The sequence below is a fragment of the Leishmania panamensis genome, assembly GCF_000755165.1.
Source record: "Leishmania panamensis strain MHOM/PA/94/PSC-1 chromosome 31 sequence".
NCBI lineage: Eukaryota > Euglenozoa > Kinetoplastea > Trypanosomatida > Trypanosomatidae > Leishmania > Leishmania panamensis.
In genome coordinates, this window is record NC_025878.1 from 227,875 (window position 1) to 250,770 (window position 22,896).

Here is a 22,896-nt window from a genome sequence, read left to right on the forward strand (position 1 = left end):
CCTCTGATAGAGAGAGAGAAAAAGGGGGGAGATCAACACGCCAGAAAGAGTGGGTAGAGGGCACGGGCTCAGTAGTGTCCTCGTCCGTGCAATCCAGCATACCAGTCCAACAAGGGCACGAGAGAAGAAGTGTGCATGCAACTCAGCGGAACCCCTTCCTCTGCCGCTGCCGCTGTGAGGACATTTTTTCCGGTCTGAGTCGAGGGACAGCTTCCCACTCGTTCGCCAGTTCCATCCCCCAAGCCTCGTCTTTGGGCTTCTACTAGCGTTTCTGCGGCAATCCATACGGAGAGTACACAGTCGGCTGAGTGATGCTCGATTGCCACGTCAAGTCGCCATCGCCAAGGATGCCTTGATCAGGGGACTGGGGAGTCGCTGATGGCGCCCCGGGAAGATGTGGGTGAAACAGTCTGCCCCCCACAGGGGCGGCGGTTTGGAATGGAGGGAGCATGGATAAGAAAGGCGGCTCCCCGGGCTTCTGCAGATGATCACCGCCTATGCCTCCAGAAATCGACATCATCCCACCGGGTGGCACGTGCTGCACAGCGCTTCCCCCCATGGACACACCAAGGGGGGCGAGGATGTTTGCCAGTACCGGATTCAGCGTGCCAAAGGTTGTGCCGTAGACGCTGGCTGCCGCGTACGGTGACGCGCCGGCCACAGTGCCATCTGGCATACCCGCTGAGAAGGGCCCAGGGTAAGCACCGCTGCCGGTCATATTTGCTGCCGTCATCGGCATTGCCTTGCTACCTTGTTGTGGCGACCATGCAGCCATCAGAGGCGCCAGTCCCACCGCTTGCACCCGCAGCCGCAGACTAAGCCGATGCTCGCTCCATCCATAGAGGTTGCCCATTATACTCGGCGCCTCCTTGGTACGCAGCAGAACCACCCGCTCCACCACCGCGTCGAGGGTGCTGAGGTCATATCCGCCTTGCATCAGCTCTATGGGGAGATGGTAGGTGTAGCAGCCTAGCAGATTCTCCGAGAGCGGGGTGCTGCGCCACAGTTCAAGCTCAATGGAAGGGTAATGGGAAGGGGAGTTCCCCACCCCAGCCTCAGTGGCTCTTGAGCTATTGTCACCCCCTGAAGGCTGCGGCTGCGCGACCGCACTGCGCAGTGGGGAGGTCGGGATGGCAAGGAAGGAAGGCGGTGGCGAGTAGGAGAGAGCAAATCCGCTACTGTCAGGTCCCCTTATTCCGCCAACTGCTGACGTGCACATGGGCAGTGCGGCGCCATAGGGTAGGCCACGCGCTCCGCCATCGGTGCCGTTGCTGCTGCCACTCGGATGAAATGGAAGGGTGTAGGGGGCACAGAACCCTCCCTGAGAATCTCCGCCATGTGCGGAGGGCGGGGAGTGCGGACCAAGTGGTGTGGCAACAGGAGCGATCGGTTGCAGTGCTGGGGGAACGACAAAGCGAAACATCTCATTCCACACCAAATCATCTTCATTCTGCTCTTCGAGCGTACCCGCAGCAACATCGGGCTGCGTGTCTGAGCTTTGCCTCTCCTTCGCGGATGCACCAGAGACAGAGGGCCACAGACAGCTGGTGCGGCGAACCTCTTCACGACAACGAAGCACGACGTACAACCCGTCAATCGGGAAGCCGCTGTCCAGCCCCTTTGGCATGTTGCCCTGCTGGACGAGGAGGTCGCACACTCGAATGTCCACGTACGCCTCGCCTGTCGCATCGTCCATGTCGCTGCACGGCTGCTGCATGGCGGCTGTGCGTGTGTGTCTGAAGCAACAAACTACGTGTGTCTATTGCACAACGAGAAGAGAAGTGAACGAGAGTTGAAAGGCAAAGCGGTGTGGGGGGAATTCGATGAGTAAGAAAAGCACCGCTTCCTTTTTCAGCTTGAGTGGACTGTTGCCCCACGATGGAAACCCCACCAGCAACCCCCATAATGTATCGGTGAATAGAGGGAAAGAAAGAGACACAGAGGCACGCGCACTTACACTCGCCGAGGCAGACATGACTGCCTCGTGTAAGTGCTTTGGGGCAGGATCGGTGCCTTGCCGAACGGTGCTGCTGCTGCTGCCTCTCTCTCGACTCATTCGGTGCCACCAGGATTTCGCGAACGTGTAGATTTTCAAAGCGCTGTATTTTGCCATGCACTCACATTTGTACCAAATAAGTGAACAGACGGAGAGGCTGACGTCAGTAGTGAACCTTCACAGTGTGAGCAAAACACCTCCCCCCTTCTCGCATCTCTCCCCATAGACCATCACCACAGCATTTACCACTAAGCACAACACAGTGCAGCATCACACCCGAAGGCCCCACATCCTCACCATCTTGATCCATTAGTCACCGACCAGTCCCCCAAAACTATCCGTATTGGGTCCTCTGACTAGACACCCTTCTTTTTGTCGCTCTGCCGAGTGGTGCGCTCGCCGAGGTAGTGCACGACGTCCGCGTAGGTGAGCAGCTCGTGCTTCAGCAGATGGTCAGCCAACTTCTTCATGTCGTCCTTGTGCTTCGTCAGCAGCGCCAGCGTATCAGCGTAGACCTCGTCCACTACCTTTTTTGCACGACGGTCAAAATCGTTTGCCTTGTCCACGCCAAACGGCTTCACCAGGCGGGTGCTGCTGCTGCCAGGGGGCGGATACACGGAGCCGGGGGCGAAAGACGAGATGTACTGATAAGCCAACCGCCCTACCTTGCGGAGGTCGTCCGAGGCGCCGGTGGAGAGATGATTGAAGAAGATCTCCTCCGCCGCTCGTCCGCCGAGCGTCACGCTGATCGAGTCGCGAATCTCCTTCGCCGTGCGGGTGAAGTTCTCGTTGGGCAGATACTGCGCGTAGCCCAGCGCGGATCCACCGCGTGGCACAATGGACACCTTCATTAGCGGATCGGCGCGGTTGAGAAACCAGCCGGCCACCGCGTGACCCGCCTCGTGGTGCGCAACGACATTCTTTTCGAAATCGGAGAGCGCACGGCTGCGGTGCTCAATTCCGGCGAGCACGCGGTCAATCGAGCGCTCAAGGTGGCTGATGTCAACGTGGTGGGCCCTTTCCCGCGCGGCAAGGATGGCGGCTTCGTTGCAGACATTCGCGATGTCGGCACCAACGAAGCCTGGGCAGAGGTTGCTCATGCGTTGCGCGTATGCGTCAATCAACGCCCGCTCCCTCTCAGACTTCTGCATGAGAAGGGAACGGAAGTCGAACTCGTGAGCGCTGCTGCTGTGGGTGCCGGAGGGGATTCTCTTGGCCTCTCTTGGCACTGCTGCGCTACTCCCGCTCTTTTCTGCGTCCTCCTCCTCAGTCTCACATTCCTTCTCTGTCTTCACCTGCGACAGAACGAGACTTGTCTCCGTGGAAGCCGGCACCGCTAATGGCGGCTCAGCTGAAGCACCAACACCTGCAGCGTCTCCCTCCGCTGCTGCTGCCGTTGCTGTTGTTGCCGCAGCTGAGTCGCCGTGAGCGTCATCAGAGGTGAGCTTCAGTTTGCTGAGGTGGACTTTGAAGATGTCGATGCGCTCGGAGATTACTGGCGTGTCGACGTGAATGATGCGGTCAAAGCGGCCTGGACGGATTAGGGCCGGGTCCAACACCTCCTGCGCCACGTTGCTGGAGGCCAGCACCATCACATCGCCGCGTCGCCCGGTGCTGAAGCCGTCCAGCTGAGTGAGCAGTTCGTTTAGGGTCTGCTCCTGTTCCTGCTTCTCTCCATGACCTGCCCCCTGCCGCTTCAGGCCTATCGCATCGATCTCGTCGATGTAAACGATGCATCGCTGCTTGCGCGCCTCTTTGAACAGCTGCCGCACCCGCAGCGCACCCATGCCGACGTAGAGCTCGACGAAGTCAGAGCCGATCGCCGGGATAAAGCCGACCCCGCTCTCCCCTGCCACAGCCTTCGCGAGCAGCGTCTTGCCAGTGCCGGGTGGTCCGAGCAGGATGGCGCCTGTGGGGATCTTCGCGCCTAGCTTCGTGTATCGCTCCGGGTGGCGCAGGAAGTCCACAATCTCGGTGATCTCCTTCTTCGGCTCCCTCATCCCGGCAATGTCGCGGAAGCGCGTGTTCGAAGCTGTCTCGACGCGGAAGGCCATTTCCTTCGTCTTCGTCCTCCCCTTCGTCGCCTCCACTGCGTAGCTCATCGACTTGCCGATGTACTGCGAGAGGAACATGACAAACACCGGGAAGAAGATAAACGGCACCACCCAAGCAAAGGCACCGACCCCAACTAGTGCCGTCTCGGCATATGGTCGACCCTTCCTGGTCACCTCAAGCTCTACAGGTCTGTCGACGGCCGTGGGCAGCTTGTTGCCGTGCTCCTGCTCTTCGTCGTCTGTGTGGGTCTTCTCACTCTGCCGCTGCTGCGTCTCCACCGCCTGCAGTCGAGCAGCGCGGTAGTTATCCGCCAGCTCGTCCATGTGGCGCTGCGTGTCCTGGTCGTTGAGAAGTCCCAGGTACACCTTGGCGTCATCCATGTACACCTGCAAGTAGTTGTCGTACAGCACCGCCGCCTTGATCTCACCCGCGTGCTTGTTCAACGAGGCCCAGCCCGTGTGCGTGCCGCTCGGCTGCGCCAGTTGATACAGCACTGCCGTAATAGCGATCATGGTGATGACAAAGAGGCAGGTGCGTGGCACGATCCAGTCCTCCGGCTTGTCCTCCCCCTCTTCTCCTGCCCCATCGTCCTCACCTCTGCTGCTGTCCCTGCCACTGCCGCCGCTTCCTTTGCTATCGTTGCTCTTGCTCAGTAGGACACCCCACCTATGACAGGCCGTGCTCGAGACGCTGCGGGTGGGCCGCCGACAAAGGGTGTGAAGGAGAGCGTCAAGCTTCTGGCTGTCTTCCAGGTGAGGAGGCACACGGAGATGGCGGTGCAGCCGGTCCGCATAGGAGAGGCGCCGAATGGTCGCCATTACGTCTGAGAGCGAGTTTGACGTGCTAGAGGACTGTTGGGGCTGTGCTTCGGTGACAGGCACGTGGGTGTAGCGCGACTGAAGCGCGGCTGAGACGTAGTTTGGTGCTATGGCTACTAGAGACTGCACAGCCAACCATCTCTGTGCCCACGCACTCTGCGGAGCAGCAAGTGCTTGAGGAGATGCTGATTGGCTGGGAGTCGCAAAGGTAGAGAAGGAGTTTGCTGAAAATCGAGACATGGTACGTATTGAGCTGCAGAGCGCAGGCAACTGGTGAGCGGCATGCGTGCTGGCGCCGACCACCGAGAGGGGATCTCGATAACGGCGTGAGAACATCTGGAAAGAGCTGAGGAGACGAGGCGTAGGAGGTAAATAAGGGGCAAAGCAGTAGGAAGAAGGAACAGTACAGCACACCCCATCTACGACTCCCCTGAGTGAGCAACGCACTCGATGACGAAAGGGAACGTGTAGCAGAATGGGCCATAAAAAGATGGCCGCTGATTGTTTCTCCCACACGGAGCTGAGACGGCTGCGTGTGCACAAAGTCGTAGCGCCTCTTTCGACGGTGTCCATGGAGTAGGCGGAGCGAACTTCACAGCGAAGGCGAGGCGGCAGGGGCGAAAGCGACCCAGAAAGACATCACATATGGACAGAGCGGAATGTAATTGACAGCGGAGAAGCAGAAAGCGAGGCCCCGTGTTATTCGCTGGAGATACAATGCCGCTCCACTACCGGTCTTCTGAGAAGGTGTGCTGCTGTTTTCGCTCTCATGTCATTTTTCCAAAAGATGCATAGGACACATTGGGGCACGTGAGCTCTGTTAGTGTGGTAAGGCTGGCGACCTACTCCCGCGTCACGCTTCCATTGACATTACCGCAAGACAATTCACTCATTCACTACAGTGTCTCCAAGGCGTGGTGCTGCCCCACAGGTAAACACGAAGACGCATCGCTTCCCTTTCGTCTCACAATAGATTGCGCTACAGCATCGTCGACAGCACGAAAGCCATCACCAGTCCACAACTGCAACTAAGCGACAAGCAGAGAGACGATATATTGAAGACCAGCCTCTTCGTTGGGGCACACCACCTCCTCGAGAGAGAGCAAGAAAGCCTGTCACACACAAAATACGCACTGTTTTCCCCCTCCTCCCTAATGCGCGCCCATCCCTCGGCAGGCGCATATTGGCCACTTTCTCACTCGCTGCCACCATTGCACTCCCTACACGCCCGCAGCCGCAGGCGCACAAAGCCACCGCCCACCAGCCCACACGCGCATGCGGCTCCGCCCGGGCAGTCGGGACCATGCCATCGGCCGTCCAGCCGGGACACGCGTCTGCCGGGCGCCCCCTGACCTTCCCACACACACGCCCGCTGCACAACAGCTGCCAAAACGACGCAGGTGTGCTGGATGCCCTGGCTCGCGCGGATTGCGTCCAGCGGACCGTGCTAGGGCCTCCGACACCCCGCACCCCCGCCGGCGCGTCATGCACCGCCCCCAGTCGCTGCAGGCCACGGCACCTCGCAATGTGGCATGGGGGACCGTCACACGGGAGTCTGGACGACGCGATGGAGCGGTCCGCGCAGTGCTCGTCGTGCATCCGGCATCGGCGCCCCGTCGGGCCGGTGGGCTGGCGGGGGAGGTGCCGCGTGCCCTGCACACATCCACGGTGGCGCCGACCCACGTGCATGTCCTCGAGCCCTTCGCGCCAACCACTCGCGCTCCCCTGGCTCCTCGATGCCCCCTGCCTGAATGTGGTGCACCACACCAGCCATCGCCGGCAGCGCGCACGCAGTACTCGCATTCCAGTAGCGTGGGGCACGTGTCAGGTGGGGCCCCGCCGTGCGTCGGCGCGATGCGTAGTGGGCGCCTGCGAGCGTCGGCATGACCGCGACGCGCACCGGTGCAGTGCCAGCCCATCTCACCCAAACAGCCCGCAGCCGCGCCAGAAAGAAGGCGGCCGCCGTCATTACGGGGGAGATAAGGGGGAGCACAGAACGAAAGTTTAAGAGGGAACAAACAGACGAAGCAAAAGAGACTGTGTGTTGCGGGCGACTTTCGGTAATCGCCAGCCAGCACCCGCTTGCTGTGTTATATGAGGACTCAAGACAAATGTACTACAGGGAGACAGCCGGTGCTTTTCGTAGGCGTTTGTTTCGCAGAGGCGGCGCCGTTGAGAGGTGGACCGAGGCCAATGGGTCCACACGCGAGCACCGATCCGCACATCGATGGTGGTGTTGAGCAGCGCCTGCAGAGGGGGGAAGAGCAGAACGCTGAAGATCATCGCAAAAAAAAAAAAGGGGGAAGAAAAAAATGGCGGAGATGAGCAAAAATCCAAAAGGGAAAGAAGAAAGCGATGAGGCGCCAAAAGAGGCCCCGTCAAGCCTGACGCGGGGGAGGGGGGTTCAAGTCGTCGAGATCGTTCGCGCCCCTTCTTCTTCTATGCCAACAAAAACTCCTCAGTGCTGCGCCATTGATGGCGGTGCACTTAAGGACGCTAATATTGTACATGTGGCCCGTCCTTCCCGCCGCTTCATGCGGCACGCACAACAGCGCTGCAGAGGCTCTTCCATAGGGGTCGCTGTCAGGTGTTGGCAGAGAGGTAGAGAAACGCGACAGTGACAGCAACAAGAAACCAACGAGTCCGTCCAGCAGAGAGAAGAGAGGGGAATGCGGAGAGAATAGGCGGAGGAGGCGGCTGCCTTCATAGCGCTTCAGCTCCGAAAGAATGCGGATACACAAGGCCGGCCAGATGGAAGCAGTGCGGATGACGTTAAGGAAAAGAAACGAACGAGCCAAGTGACTGCTCATAGACTTGAGCTGGCTAACATAGAACAGTGATTGCATGAGACTAGGACGAACGCCCACACTGCATACATAAAATCGAAGGAAGAGGCATCTTTCCGACCACTGAAGGAAACTGAAAAACGCGTGGCACCGCTAGAGAGGTGAAAAAGGGAAGAATGAGAGGAATAAGGGGTGTGTGGGTGAGTGAGTGAGTGAAGGGGGGAGACAGCCCGTACAAACAGTGGTTTTCCCTTGAATGTGCGTGCCTCGCCACTTTGTAAGGGGATAGCGAGGGTATATCGAAGGTTGCTACCACAGCCGCTGACGCAAGATACCGTGCGAGTGGCAAGTGAAGAAACAGCTACGCACACACACACACACACCGAGCCCCACGTAGGTATGCGCCGTGCTCGACACTCACGCAGAAGTCGCAGGGGGGAGACAAAGACGCGGCATCACAACTCGACGATGGCAACGGCGAAAATACGAGGAAGGCGGCACCCACAAGAGGAAAAAATAAAACAGAAATATTTGGGCTGCTGTTTCTACGCGAAAACGGGGAAGGAAAGAAAAAGTGGTAAGAGGCGCGCCAGAGGGTGGGCATCCCCCACTCCCCCCCCCCCCACACACACACGCAGGCAAACATCTCCTCGCACTGATGGGGGGAGGGGGGTGCAGAGGAAATATTTTGAGGACTGCACCTGGTCCTCAGGGGAGGGGGTGGGTCGGGGTCACTTTATATACATTATGGAATGCCCCAGGAGCTGATCCGACGGCTGCCCCCCTTTTTTGTATTTGGATGGGAAATTCTACTCACAACGCAGTTGCGGGAGGTTACGGCTCCAACACACGAGGCAAATGCGGGGGCGATGGGTGTGGGGTCCAAAAGAGGCCAGAGTGCATAGGAGGACGAGTCTTGCATCCACCGACCAGATAAAAGGAGAGAATATGCGTGTGCGTGTGTGTCGGTGTTAAAGGCGAGTGCGAGGTGTGGCGGACTCCGATAATAGGCCTCTTAGCGGCTATCCCAGATCCCCATTTTCCTCCTCCATTACTCCTCCTCCTCACCACCATCAGGAAGTTCACGGCTCTGGCTAACTCACGAAAACACGACAGCGTATCCCTTCCTTGCAGAAACGCACGGCACAATGCCGTGCGCTGGCCCGACCCATGACGCACGCCTGCATATGCGAGAGGGGGGGGGGAATAAGAAAAGAAGAAACAGAGAAAAGAGGCGCTTGGGAGGGAAACAAGAGAGGAGAACTCGAGGACAAGGCTCAACAGAGTTAACGCGCTGCGCAGCACTTCAGGGATCCTCTCACTGCGCGCGTTTAGGGATAAGCGCATCCGGCTGTGCACTTGACTGGATAGGACACGCACAGTGCAGCAGGGAGTCGTGAGAGACCGAAGGGCAGGCACAAAATACACAGCTGAAGGGGGAAAGGGTCGAAGAAGCGAAATAGAAAGATCGGCATGGCCACGCGAGTAAGTACCCCAAGTCACTCGATGCCTCTTGGCGCTACATTCGCAGAGCACAAGCCAAGTAGCTACTGCCTCACCGTAGCGCCTTTCTCTTGCTGGCATTAGCGTTTGTGGTCACACTTTGCGAGGATGGAGGGCTATGCCGGGAGCTGGAAGGCAGTAGGGAACAGACTGGTAGGGCATGCCCCGCCAGGAGTCGACAACGCATTCAGTTAATCCCTGTATTCCTCTTTTTTGTTCTTCTCCTCGACGTCTGCGCTGCCGCCGTTGCTGCTGTGTGTGGCCTTCGTCTCGGGTGTCGTCGGCTCTATCTTCGAGACGGCGGGTGGAGTGAGCACTGACTGTAGTGGTGGTCGATGCCAGTGTACCTCTGTGTCGGTGTCGCTCAGCGTCTCCTCATTGCATGAAGGAGGAGTAACCAGTCGGTACGATCGTTGTTGTCTCCGCTGCTGAGGCTTCACTGGTGCAAAGAGGGAAGCTTCGCCATCGGGTGTGGTGGCGCTTGTAAGGCTGGCATCAAAGCCGCCGTAGAGATTCAGATGCGGCACCACCTTCCACGCGTTGAAGCTGTCATTGTAGGTAGGATAGGAAGGCTCAGAGGTGCGCGAAACTACCTCCAGCGCAGGCCCCTCATGTAACGTCACCGTCATGCCGCTGTGTGAGTACAATTTCGACGCACCACTCTCCATTGTGTCTTCAAAGCGACAACAGGAGATAAAGGAGAAAACCAGAGACGAAATCTGCGCCGGTGTGTTGGGTGCGACCCACACGCGCGTGTAGGCGTTATCGCTTGGCTATCAAGGAGCGCTTACTCAAGAGGCATGCAAAAGACAAAAATGACGCGGTGGGGTGTACGTGTACGTGGGCCTCCGTGCGAGGAAGCCGGCGAAGACAAAGTGAACGGAATAATACAAGCAAACACGATGCCCGATCGCGCTACACCTTGTGTGAAGTGCAGAGAAGCTGACGCGGTAGCACAACACTCCGGCCCTTTCCAAGTGACAGCTGCTCTTCTAAGTTCGTCGCTTAAAATGACTCTCAGGCGCTCCATACGAAAGGTGTCCTACACTACGCCAGTCACAGTTTCGATTACGCCAGAGCCAGGAAATGCCACTCAAAGCAAAGGGGTAAAGCAGGAGAGGTGAGAATGCGAGAGAATGGAAATGAAGGGGTAAGTAGGAAGCAAAACAGGCATGAAGGGGCAACGGTGCAGAGTGCCGTACAGTGCGTCATGTTCAAAGATTCAAGCGGGCAGGAGGGAAAGGGCGTACACAATTCCTCCCTTTCGGTTACTCCACCAGCACCGGCGGCAAGTGTCACCGCGAACATGAACCACATGAGGTGCGCGAAGTCGTCCTTGAAGAAGCCGCGGAACAGGCACGCAAAGACAGACGCGCCAAGCCCGGTGAACGTCTGCAGCAGCCCCGTCGGCTGGCCGCGGTCGCGCGGCATGTGCGTCAGCACCGCGGGCAGCACGGCCACGTTCAGCGCGTAGCAGCCCCAGCACATCATGGCGTAGAACACGGCGCAGTTCAACACCGTGGGCGGTATGTGACCGCCAAAGGTGAGGACAAAGAGCAGGTGGCCAAGCGCCGCAATGACGCTGCCGAGCGCCACCACCACGCGCGGCCCGAACCAGTCGTACAGCGCGCCGAACGGCAGGGTGAACAGGCCGACGGAGACGCCGCTGAGGTAGACAATGGCCATGGATCGTGCGTTGAACTGGTACGCCTGCTGAAGGTGCAGTACCCCAAAGACGGAGTGGATCCCCTGCGTGGAGCCGCTGACCAAGAGAATCACACCGGCGAAGAGGATGCGGAAGCGCCGTAGGTTGTCGATTGTCACTGAGTGAAGCATCAGATCGCCCTTGACAGAGTTGCCATCTTTTCCGTACGGTGGTTAACGGCTTCTGGAGCGGCCAACTGCTGAATATTCGCCCCCCTCCCCCCTCCTGAGGTGACTCCTGACGACCCTTCAGTGGGCTAATTCTGGCTAGAGACAGCGGTGTCAAAGTGACATGCTAAGGAGTGGGGCCTGGGAAGAGGCTAAAGGGTCTCCAGAGCGGGGGATTCGAGGTCAATTTTCGTTTCGATGGAAAGACATATGGGTGAGTGAGTCCCATGCATCCGCTGGGGGCTCGGCCGTGTGTGCATCCGACCTGCTCAGGGGGGCCTAGTGCGATGGCGTATGCAAAACGCAGAAGTGAGAGCCGCGCTCATGACGCAGTGAGTAAACTGATTATCCCAACATGGCAGATGTGCTTCGTTGCGGTAGGGGGTCTTGTGTTAGAGCTGTCAGTCTGGCAGCGCGAGATGGTGAAGCAGGAAGAAGGCTAGGTGGCGCGGAGTCAGTGGCATAGGCAGAACACCGGTTTGCTCCACAAAAGAGGATTTTGGAAGAATTGTGAAGAGCGCGAGGGATTGCAGCGCCAGGCGATGACCACCAATGAGGAAAAGTCACAGGGAGAGGCTGGAAAGGGTAAGGAATGCCAGACACCATGCGCGATAAGCACAGAATCCATCTTGTTGGTTTGAGAAGCGCTATACGGCTCCACAAGTCCCTCTCTTCTTCTCTCCCTCGGTGATGGTGCAGCTGACACGCGCAGAAACTGCAGTCTCCAATAAGGACGCACAGAGGAAGCGCCGTTATCGCCCGATGAAAGGCCTCTTTTCCGGCGATGCCTTTCTCGTCGTCCACGTCACCTCATTCCTCTTCGGATTACGGAAAACAAACAGCGAAAGGCAAAAAAATGAACGAGAGAGAGAGATGCCGCCCCAAATGATGTAGGCCACCTCTTCGCGGTGTTGGGGCACTAGTATCCCTTCACTGAGGAAGCGAGGCGCCGACGCTCACACAGCGAGACCTACTGGCTTGAGCATCCCCCTCACGGGGCACGGCAGCGCCGCGAATGCTCTCCCTCAAACAAACGTGGAGGAGAATCCACCCCAAAGGGAAAAAAACAAGCAGATGTGCCGGCAGCGGAGGTGCAGCACAACGTGCATCGGAACAGAGAAAGAGAACATGTGTAAGTGCATAGAGAGCAACACGCACACCCACACCCACACGTAGAGCAGCTGCGCACGCTACGAGAACGCTGAAGGGGAGAAAGGGAGGGGGGAGGGCAGCAAAGTTGACGGGAAAAAAAAACAAATAAATAACGAAAATGAACGAGGGAAGGGAGGGAGCTGAAAAAGAGAGAAAAGAAGGGTGAAGAAGAAACGAAGATGCGGCCCCAAGTCCCACCAATGGCGCCAACGTTCTCGCCGCCCTCTCCCCCGAAAAGACCTGCACCGAAAGGCCGCTTTCATTTTCGATAGAATGACGGCCCACGACGCCACCTGTGTCCCTGAGGAGTCGCTTCACCTGACCCAGATGGTGGTGGATTCAATGTTGTGGTAGGGGAGAGAGGAGGGAAGGGGGAGTGATAAGCCAGATGCAGCTGAAATTGATAAGGGGAGGGAAGAAAAACATGAGGAAAGCGGTAGGGTTAATTTGGCATCAAATGGAGGCAAAAAAGAAGACATGCCACGCGTTCATTTTGCAGTGAGAAAAACGCGCATTGAATTCATCAGAAGGCAGGACCTCTTGATGCAGGCTTGTCTTCCGACTTCAAGGGAGGTCAACACCGCCGTGTTGCGAATTTGCCCCCTGTCTAGTCACCCCAGTGGTCCATGTCCCGAGTAAGGGCCTTAGCAAGGAAACAAACGAGGAGGAAAAGGGCGCACCCAACAACCCGCCAGAGCCGCAGAGGACGTCATTACCGCCGTTAAAGCGGCCTGTCAGGCACGTGTGACTCCCTTCTACTGTGGCAGTGCTGTTGAGAGAAAGGCTGAGTGTCTTCCGTGACATAAGGCAGAAAACAGCGTCCTTCATACATTGACACCTGCGAACTCGTGCACACGCGCGGTGTTCTCCGCTGCGGCTCCCTTTTTTCTCGGTGAATGTGTCCACACCGCATTGAAGTAAGCGCACCGCTGCTTGCTGGGCTCCACTTCATGGGTGACGCATAGCGTTGATTGTGTACCCCTTTTTTCCACCACCTGCGCGCGTTCACCAGTGCTCTGACAGTAACGCAGAAGAAGAGTGAAACAACGTGCGCCGAGAGAGAGAGAGAGGGGGGGTGGGTGGGGGGATAGAGAAGAGCAGTGCAAAATTATTTGTTCCTCACCGCTTGAAGATGCACGTGCCCTGTGCACAGTTGCACTCACAGATCTCCCCCAAAAAACACAGAAAGCACTGCAAGGCATCGAGCTCAACGAAAGAGGTGAGGAAAGCGCCACCACCACCATCACTATCAGAGAGAAAACAATGCCCAGCCGCCTCTCTCAGCCATATAATGAAAGACACACGCCCCTGGGCTTATACCACACAGAGAAGCTTTATGAACACCCAAGCACCCGAAAAAAAAAAAGAAAAGAAAAGAAAAGGAGCCCACGCAGTGTGTAATACTGCACTGCTGAGAAAAGCAGCTCAGTAGAGGCGTAGCCATCTTGCATGAGCTGCTTGCGGCAACAATTAAAGGGGAAAAAGGGATGCTTCACATAGGGAGCACATGGAGGACAAGGGGAAACCGAGTCATCGTGATCTACGAATGGTGCATGCGTCAGGCGATTCATATGAATCGCGAGTCGCGCTCTCTCCTTGCGTCCACCGACTTCTCTTAATAAACGATTACTCTAGCAGAAAAGAAAAGAGAGAATTCACGTCAGTCATTAGGAGAAGAAGAGCCACCCAGCAAAACAACGCGAGGGTGCGCAGCAGCCGAGGGAGCGCCGATGCGTCGACGCAAATACAAATGTGCGGCATCATTTGGTCCTTCGGTTATGACATGCGTCGTCACTTCGCGAACAAATGAGTCACAGAAAAGTGAGCGGGGGGGGCGGCTGCCGCAAAGGTTTGAGTGATGACAACACGGGAGAACAGCAAGCCGACGCGCAACAGGAGCAGAGAAGCACACGTGTCACGGTCAAGGAGGACACCGCTCAAACAAGGGAGTTGCGTCTGGACTCCAACACCCGTGGCTGCGCACCACTGACCTTTACCCCTCAGCCTCGTGGTTCGAACACCTACGCGTCGAAGCGAAAGGCAGAAAACATAATGGAAAGGACAATTAGGAGAAAAAGGTGTTACTGAGGAAGAAGTTTAAATGCAACACGAGTGTCCTCATGACGAGCACAAACCAAACCGTTCCAACGACGATCGAACGCAGCGGCCCTCCCCTTTGCGACCCAGATTTACTGCCTTCTGGCCCTAGTGGGCCGGCTCGTCCCCCACTAGCGTCCATCTCTTGCACATTGCGAGTACTCACGTACCGGCACACCCTACTTATTCGCCCCGAAAGCTCCATCCATACCGTTGCTATGACTCTTCTTCACCCCATCGCTGCTTTCACAGAACCCTGACGCCACTAGTGCGCGCTTGATACGCGGAACAATGACGCGGCGTTGCGCCAGCTTCCCGCGCACCAGCTTCGAATAGCGACGATGCACAAGGTAGGAAGAGGCGATGGAGGAGAAGGCGAGGGCGAGGTAGATGCCAACGGCGCGGTTCATGCAGCGCCGCGCACCAACGCAGTAGCCCAACGTTGATGGCGATGCCTCGCGTTCGTACGTGAGGTACCACGCACACCAGTAGCACAGCACGAACCCGAGAGAGCCGCCAAGATAGCAGAAGCCGTAGTGCATACCCATGTCTCGGTCGAAGATGGTGCCTATCACGTAGAAGGTAGCGCTCGTGCTCACGCCGTAGAAAAACCCACTGAGGATGTAGGGGAGAATGAGCACCTTCCCATCGGGAAGCGCAATCCAGAAGAGCACGCCAAGGAACAGACCGACGGAGGCGACGGGGTAGATGAGCGTGGGGACAACCACGGTGCCAGCGCGCGCACGCAGCACCTGCAGCGCGCGCTCGTAGATGCCGAGGAATACGCGGCCGCCAGCGACGGATACGCCAGACATGGCGGCGAAGAGAATGTAGTGCTTCGGCTCCACGGCGCCGTAGCGTGCCTTCACCATGATCTGAATATTCCAGTTGCCGGTCATGACGAGGCCTATGCCCCAGACGCAGAGCGTGGTGTAGAACATGAGCCAGAGATCAAGATAGGTGAGGCTTTCCAGGAAGGTGGTCTGGTACACCGGCACGACGTAGACTTCGCCGCAGAGCATGATCGTCTCCACACGCGGGTTACTGTACGTGGACGGAGCCGTGCATCGCAGTTCAACGTGCTCAGGGTCGGAGTCAGCGCTAGGAGTGCAGCTAAGTGAGGCATGCAGACTGTTGTAGTCACCTCCGAGATGTACAGTGAGGAAAGAGTCCTCCGGGTGGCTCTGCGGCGGCTCAGAGTGGTGGTGGCCGTCGTCGTGTGTAGCGCCAGTAGAGCGCCTCAAAGGCTGCTGTTGTGCCTCGAACAGGGGGCTGCTGCAGTGCGAGTGTGGCGGTTCTTCACCCAAGTCGTTCGTTCTGTCGGGCATGTACACTGTGACGAGCGGCCGCTCCGTCCCCGTGAGCTTGTGCAGAGGAAGCCCGAGAGATTCCCGCAAGGGCTCACTTCGCTGATGAGGTGCTTTAGGTGAGTGCGCGCTAACGGGTTCCGCAGGCACCATAACCTCGATCAGAGCGCTCTTCTCCACATTTGCATCCGCGTCACACTCACCGTCTAAGCGCAGCGATGGTTGTGCATGTCTCTGGACACCGTGTGCAGGTGCAGCTATAGAACGCTCTGGACTATCAGGAAGATCCCCATCTACGAACGGCTCTCGATCCGATGAAAGGCCCTCCTGTCCCACCTCGTCAGGGCAGTGAGACGGTTGTTCAGACCCTTTTGTTGGCGTCGCATTACTGTCGCACTGAGCTTCGTGTGCTTGAAGGTGACGCCCCCGATAGCGCTCCTCTTGCATCATGAGCAGCTCCTCCTCCTTCGCCTTCGCCTCCGCAATCACCTGTTTGTCTTGCTCCGACAGCCCATCAATGCTGTCCAGCGGCAACACAAGCACAAGGATCAGCAGTACAATCACTACCGCACCGATTGCGATGCCGCGCAACTTGCCTGGCGTGATGTCGGCGGCGAGGTATGCCACGCACACGGCCTGGATGGTCAGGTAGAGGTTGAGCAGCACGAGGATGATCGCCATGATGATGTAGCGCCGCTTCGGCACAAGCTGCGACATGTAGCGATTTCGGATCAGATGAGCGCGCAGCTGCTCGCACGGCGTGATGCGGCGCTGCTGCCACCGATTTATGACATAGGGCGCGTCCTCCAAGTACCACACACCACCAGCACCGGCGGCAAGTGTCACCGCGAACATGAACCACATGAGGTGCGCGAAGTCGTCCTTGAAGAAGCCGCGGAACAGGCACGCAAAGACAGACGCGCCAAGCCCGGTGAACGTCTGCAGCAGCCCCGTCGGCTGGCCGCGGTCGCGCGGCATGTGCGTCAGCACCGCGGGCAGCACGGCCACGTTCAGCGCGTAGCAGCCCCAGCACATCATGGCGTAGAACACGGCGCAGTTCAACACCGTGGGCGGTATGTGACCGCCAAAGGTGAGGACAAAGAGCAGGTGGCCAAGCGCCGCAATGACGCTGCCGAGCGCCACCACCACGCGCGGCCCGAACCAGTCGTACAGCGCGCCGAACGGCAGGGTGAACAGGCCGACGGAGACGCCGCTGAGGTAGACAATGGCCATGGATCGTGCGTTGAACTGGTACGCCTGCTGAAGGTGCAGTACCCCAAAGACGGAGTGGATCCCCTGCGTGGAGCCGCTGATCGAGAGAATCACACCGGCGAAGAGGATGCGGAAGCGCCGTAGGTTGTCGATCTTCTTGGGGTAGATGAGAAGGGCCCCACTGGCGGCGTCTTGTGTCGTTTTCTTCCGGAAGTTGTCATCCGTTGTGCTGGTGTTTCCGTGGATGTCTGGGATATCAGCAGTGATGGGATCCTTTTCAGTATCAGATGAACTGTCCTCGCTTCCTGGCGTCTCTCTCTTGCGGTCGGCCAAAGGAATGATGCTTGCCGGATAAAGGGGGGAGCGGGGCATGGTGAGTCGCTGGAGAGGCTCACCGTGGTGTAGATCAGATGAAATGAAGGACAACTCATACTGCTGCGATGCCGTGCGGTTGGCCCTCGTTTTTCTGCTGTTATTCAGTTTTTGTGCGGCAAAAGACACGCGGAGAGAGCGTCTGGCTTCCGCACGTGGAGATGTCAGTGCGACGTCCCCCGCCGCGTTGGGGTGCGCCAGAGAGTCCGCGTGAATCATGACAAGATGGTGTGGCGGCGTAAAGACACGTTAAACAAGTTGGCAGACTCTGAGTGAGCTCTGGGGGAGCACAATGGTTGGCCACTCAGCGAAAGTGAGGCGACAGTGAAGGTCCACTCTTGTTGTGTATTTTGCGGATGATCGTGAAAGAATCGTTGAACTGCTTCGTGCGCACGAATGGCTGATCTTCCGGTATATTAGCAGAAACACTGAGAAGACGTGTCGGGAGGAAAAAAGGCGGTCGAGGAGAGACGTCGATGACGATGAGCGCACGCGGGGAGGCGGCACAGAGCAGCGAACGTGTGCAACACGATGGTGCATAGAATGAGGTGAGGGAGGGCATACCTGCAAGAGAGAAGAGGTGATAAAGCAGCTCGGCGTAGAGGTTGCCTATTTTATGCTCGTTTTTTTTTTGCTGTGTGCGTTATCGTGCCCGCGGGCACCCCCACGCGTGGCACTTGCCCACCCCTTCCGTGTAGCAGTGCAGCTCGCGAGCTGTCCTGCCAACGAAAGGGGTGGGCTGAGATCACTTCATTGCGCCATGTGCATGTTCTGCTCTTATTTGGTATCACTCAAGTGAAAAAACAAACCTGGAGAACGCACGTGGTTCCGCCTCAATCGATTTGTTGCAGATAGGGAAGGAGAGTCTACTTATCCCACATAATGTTGTCCACTGACCTCATCGGTGCGGACATATCTGACTAAGGCCCTGTGAACGCAGTAGTGCGCCATTAAGCGCGTTCAAATTACCCCCTGTTTAGAGGAGTCCCTCCCGCTCCACTTCTGTTTCGGCGAGGTGGATGTGCACCGGAATGTGCACACACCCACTCACGCATCCTCGAGTTAATGCGTGCGTGTTTGGAGGCCATTGAAGAGAGCAGGCAAAGTAAAGCGAATATATATGTGTGTGTCGATATATATGTGCCTACAGAGATGGAGCCCTTTGCCTCGTTTTTCCCCCGCCCACCCCCCTCCCTTTGTGGACGTGTCACCGAATCCGCATGTGCGCATGCGCTCCGTGGCACGGCGGCAGGAGTGGGAAGGGAGGAGAGGAGAGGAGGGAGAGACGAGGCAAACACGGAGCACCTCCGAGACAAAGCCGCAGCGACGGCGAGAGGGAGCGAGCAAAACCCAAACGAATAACACAGTCAAGAAGTACACGAAAAAAAATAAACGGTCGCAGAGAAGGGCACAGATGAGGGGCGATTTAGATGGTGAGTCATAAACCCCTAGCGGTATATGGACACCTCCCTCTTGCTCCGAGAACAAACAGTCACTACGGCTGAGGTAAGAGAAGCTCAGTCATGAAGCAAATGCATGTGTGATGGGGCGAGCTCAGGTGCTTGTGCGTGGGCGCACTTTTTACTCCAACGTGCTTCACATTCTCATATCTTCAGGGAATGGAGAACAGCAGGCGAGGAAGAGAAGGTGCAAAACTAAACAACCAACCAATAATCAGAAAAAAGCACAGTGTATGCTTGAGCTCATGCAGCTGCTGAGCTACTCTTCTCCGCGCCCATTCCGCATTCCCTCTCGCCAACGAGACCAAAGCACGATTGAGACGCCCATGAGATTTCTTCGCTCTCGTGAGAGCGTCCTGTGCGTGAAAGTAGCGCTTTCTTCACTTATACGCCCGTATGACTGTGTTGGCACCTCTAGCAGCCCTTGTTTTCCCTTTTCGTCTTGAGTGACGAAGAACAACCACGAGTGAGGTGCCCGCTATGCCCTCTGCTGTTTCTGTGGGTGTACACCAGACATGATCGAGGCCCGCAGAGCAAAGGAGCGCTTCAACACACAACACGACTAGGTGAGAAGGGAGGAAGACAGAGCGAAAGAGGCAAGCAGGCGACATGAACGGACCAGCGAGAGAACGAATGGCATGTATGCACTCTCTATGGAAAACTATAAGCCAAGGCAAACCCCCAAAAGAATGCGAGCGCGCTGCTGCAACGTCTCTCTTCGGCACCACCACTCCCTCTTACTTCTGCGGGACTTGCACACGTCCGCCGGCGATCTAAGCGACAACGTCTCGATTCCGGCAATCGCACTGCATCACGTACACACCAGCGGCGTTAAGAAAGTCTGTCTCATCGCTTTCCGGCTCCCTGTCGGCTTCGTTCGCGAGAAGGGTCTGCTCCAACGTTAGCGGCTGACCGAGAAAGATGAGGGACGCATTTCTCCCCGTGTTCAATGTGCCGAGGGCCTCTTGGCCATCGCGGAGGACGTCGGCGGACGGCACGCACCACGATACCGCTGCATCAGTCGGCATGACAAGCTGCAGCGCGGCAGGCAGATAAAACGCAATATTGCTCATTGTGTAATGCAAAGAAGGGGGGGAGCGGGGAGGACCAGTAAGGATGGGGGGAGGGAGATAAGGAAATGGCACGAAGGGAAAGAATACGGGGCCAGAGATGAGGGCGCGTGTGTGAGGGGGGAGGGGGGGGAGAGGGGGCAGGCAGAGGGGCTATGAGCAAAGGTGTGTTTCTATGTTTCAGTATATGACGGTGCGCCAGGGGGCAACCGTGATGTGCGTGCCGAGGCTCGTTCAGCTTTGTCGGTTTGTGTAGAACAGTAGCGTTGATTCGAGCGTTTTTTTTTGTTTTGTCGGCTGAAGAGGAGGAGACCCCAGTGGTGGTGTCCTCGTAGGCGTATTGGGGGGGGGGGAACCGCCTGCGACGGCGCACAGGGAGGCGGGGAGGTGCAAGTAGGAAGCGAGAGAGAGGGGAGGGGAGTGGAAAAGAGAGCGGAGGTGGATGAAGCAGGCGGATTCGAAGGAATCCGTGATATGCAAAAGGGAAAGGGAGTAGGCATAGGATGCGTGAGAGAACTACAAACCAACGAGTTGGAGCACCTTCGGTGGAAGAGAGCAGCACATGGGAGGGAGGGGGAAGGTGCATAGCCGCACACAAACACCCTGGACGAGTCGGGTACCTGCCGCCACCTTCGACAACGAGCGAGGAGTTCGTTCACTCTCAACATAGGAAAAACATGCATCTGTCGGGTAGAAGATGGAGTGGGCGAAAGAAGAGGAAAAGGATCTCTAAAAGGGTAACGCGCTGGATCTCCAGACAAGTGATACCAGGCACAGAGTGAGGAGTAGAAAAGAGCCACACATACACCGATAGGAAAACCGCACTGAGCACAAGAAAGAGAGAGAGAGACATGGGTGAAGCTGTGGCGATCAATGGGAAACCGTCGCTAGGCAGGTCAAAGGTACCCAAACTCCACACACACACACACACGCATACACACGCCGACCCTCTCCCCAACTTTCCTTCCCTCACACCCTTTTATGGGCTTTGAGACGCATTCAAGATCCGTGAGGCATCTTTCTCCCTGAGAAGACTGGTAGACTAGCGTTCTCGATTGCTCGAAGCCCGCCCATCCTCTCATGCCTCTTTTCCTTATTGCTTCGCGCCCCACTCCATCTCGCCACGTGCTCGCCCAGTTGTCTACCGCAGGAGCTCGTCGACGAGACTTCTCCAGCGCAGGAGCGTCTCCACAAAGAGCGGCAGCGTCTCACACAGCGCCGCTGCACTGCAGTGGCGCATCGGGAGAGACGTTGTGAGCACGACAACGCTGTTCTGCGTCGATAGGCCAATGCCACCGCCGCACACTTCGCGACCGAGCAGCGACCCTTCGAGAAGTAACTCGTATAGTTTCATGCGTAGGGGCAAGTTCTCTGGAAGTTCCGTGAGGAGCGACGAGTAAATGTACAGCCGCTCGGTTGCCGGGTCGTAGGTGAGCAAGATGGAGAAGTCCTCGTCTGTCCCTACTACGCATGTGAGATTCTTGTCAAAGTATAGCGAGACCTGAAGCTTCTGTGATAGCATATTCAGACTTTCCTTCGCCACTTGCAGCCCGTCCACGTCGATGGACCTGCTCATTCCCCGCGCTCCACTAGCTCCCCTGTGAGCTGCGTAGTCTGCTGATGACTTGGCGGGCTGTGCAAGTTGGTTCTCGAGGTCGGCGTTGCGCGCCACTGCTGCATCTACCTGTCGCTGCAAGCGCTCAATCTCACGCTCCATCTCCTGTGTGCTGCGCGCGGCGGGCTCATCGCGCCATGTCTCCTGTGGTGCGTACGGCCGTTGCTGTTGCTGCTGCGGTGGTGGGGCGGATTGTATAGCGGCAGTCTCTGGACGTCGGGAAACCGATGGCTCCCATAGGTGTAGCACGCCTTCGTCCTCCAATCCGAAATCCTCCCCCAGCATGTCATCCTCCAGCACACGGTCGCCAGAAAGCAGCTGCTGGTTCTCTGGCACACCGTATGACCTGAGGTAGCGGCGAATCTTGGCTACACTGAGCTTGCCCAGATCGCCGCGGATGACCATCTTAAACTTGCGCCCATCCGTACTCTCTACGAAGAAGGCCTGCCGTTCCTCCATCTGCAGTCGTTTTGCGCCACCTCTCCAAACGTTTGCGCTTAACTGGCGCACAAAGTAGTCACGGGGGGAGGGGAGGCGAAGAGGTAAAGCGTCGCCTCCTTTGTAACCGATCAGACAGTGGTGAGCTAAGCGGTAATCGACAACGTACCCACACCACTGTGTTGGGTGCTGCTCACCGTTGTTGCTTGTGTCGTATGGCTGGCTCGTAGCTTTGGTGAGTCAGAGGCATACACTGGCCAAGGTAGGGAGAGAGAAGGGGTTAGAGGGGGGAGGGGGGGGGGTAAGTTTGTGGCGCGAGTCGAAAAGAGAGTAGTTGCTGCGGCTGCGTAGTGTGCGTATTACATCAAGACGCATGTCATAAACTGGCGCCTCACAGAGGGACATCCTCGACCCGGTGCTGCGCAGAGCCACACAAGGTGCGGTAAGCAGACTGGGCAAGGCGAGCAGAGATGCGAGTCCCTTTCAGTCGACCCCCTGCGTTGCAGCTAGCAAATCCAGTGCTCCATCCTTTGCGAGGGCGCACGAGGCCCGTCGTCAACCCTCTGTGCGAAGTCCTGGTCGTGCAGAAACGTCTACTGCTGATTCAAACGAGACGTGGGTAAGGTGTCCATGCCGTGCGCATGCCCACGCGTGAAACAGGACAGCGAAGGAAAAAGGCGGGAAACAACTAGAAGAGGAGGTAAGCATGCCCAAACGCATGCACCGAAGACATAGCAAACCACAACCACACATCACCAGGGGACGCTCCTACACGTGCAAAACAAGCCACATGACGCTGCTCACGGCGGGAGAGCAAGGTACGTGAAGGTACACTCACACATGCTGAACGAGGAGGGGGGGAAGGGAAAGACCCAGTGCCTCAGCAAAAGGGACACCTGCCATACGAACCATAATGAGAGAGGCGGCTATGAGAGTCGCATCTTCCAGTTCTATACTGCACAGTGGCCTCAAATCACGCGCATGAGACAGAAGGGGCACACCCACGCACGTTGCAGCGCTAAAAACACCAATGCCGCAAGTAGGATTAGGCACCTTTGAGGTGCCGCTGTCGTGCCCATCTGTAAGGTCGTGGGCACGAGAGCGGCATCAAAAGGGAGTGATGGCCGGTCGCTGCGGAGCGTG

The 22,896-nt window shown here is 57.4% G+C and overlaps 7 protein-coding genes across 7 annotated transcripts, besides 1 other annotated feature; all 7 read right to left on the reverse strand.

Annotated features, from left to right (window-relative positions):
• Positions 1–262: 262 nt before the first annotated feature.
• On the reverse strand, positions 263–1,717 carry LPMP_310680 (hypothetical protein; the record flags this gene model as incomplete). The annotated part of the gene is made up of 1 exon (XM_010703155.1): positions 263–1,717. One exon carries the CDS (start codon positions 1,715–1,717, stop codon positions 263–265), a length of 1,455 nt encoding a protein of 484 aa, XP_010701457.1.
• A 635-nt stretch (positions 1,718–2,352) lies between these two features.
• Positions 2,353–4,869, reverse strand: LPMP_310690 (ATP-dependent zinc metallopeptidase, putative; the record flags this gene model as incomplete). Its single annotated transcript, XM_010703156.1, has 1 exon — positions 2,353–4,869. One exon carries the CDS (start codon positions 4,867–4,869, stop codon positions 2,353–2,355), a length of 2,517 nt encoding a protein of 838 aa, XP_010701458.1.
• Positions 4,870–6,091: 1,222 nt separating this feature from the next.
• Positions 6,092–6,698: a repeat region.
• A 2,651-nt stretch (positions 6,699–9,349) lies between these two features.
• Positions 9,350–9,826, reverse strand: LPMP_310700 (hypothetical protein; the record flags this gene model as incomplete). The annotated part of the gene is made up of 1 exon (XM_010703157.1): positions 9,350–9,826. The coding sequence occupies one exon, from the start codon at positions 9,824–9,826 to the stop codon at positions 9,350–9,352; it is 477 nt and encodes a 158-aa protein (XP_010701459.1).
• A 400-nt stretch (positions 9,827–10,226) lies between these two features.
• LPMP_310710 (hypothetical protein) lies at positions 10,227–10,994 on the reverse strand (the record flags this gene model as incomplete). The annotated part of the gene is made up of 1 exon (XM_010703158.1): positions 10,227–10,994. One exon carries the CDS (start codon positions 10,992–10,994, stop codon positions 10,227–10,229), a length of 768 nt encoding a protein of 255 aa, XP_010701460.1.
• A 3,464-nt stretch (positions 10,995–14,458) lies between these two features.
• LPMP_310720 (membrane transporter, putative) lies at positions 14,459–17,389 on the reverse strand (the record flags this gene model as incomplete). Its single annotated transcript, XM_010703159.1, has 1 exon — positions 14,459–17,389. One exon carries the CDS (start codon positions 17,387–17,389, stop codon positions 14,459–14,461), a length of 2,931 nt encoding a protein of 976 aa, XP_010701461.1.
• Positions 17,390–19,403: 2,014 nt separating this feature from the next.
• On the reverse strand, positions 19,404–19,703 carry LPMP_310730 (hypothetical protein; the record flags this gene model as incomplete). Its single annotated transcript, XM_010703160.1, has 1 exon — positions 19,404–19,703. The coding sequence occupies one exon, from the start codon at positions 19,701–19,703 to the stop codon at positions 19,404–19,406; it is 300 nt and encodes a 99-aa protein (XP_010701462.1).
• A 1,138-nt stretch (positions 19,704–20,841) lies between these two features.
• Positions 20,842–21,774, reverse strand: LPMP_310740 (hypothetical protein; the record flags this gene model as incomplete). The annotated part of the gene is made up of 1 exon (XM_010703161.1): positions 20,842–21,774. One exon carries the CDS (start codon positions 21,772–21,774, stop codon positions 20,842–20,844), a length of 933 nt encoding a protein of 310 aa, XP_010701463.1.
• Between the last annotated feature and the right edge of the window lie 1,122 nt (positions 21,775–22,896).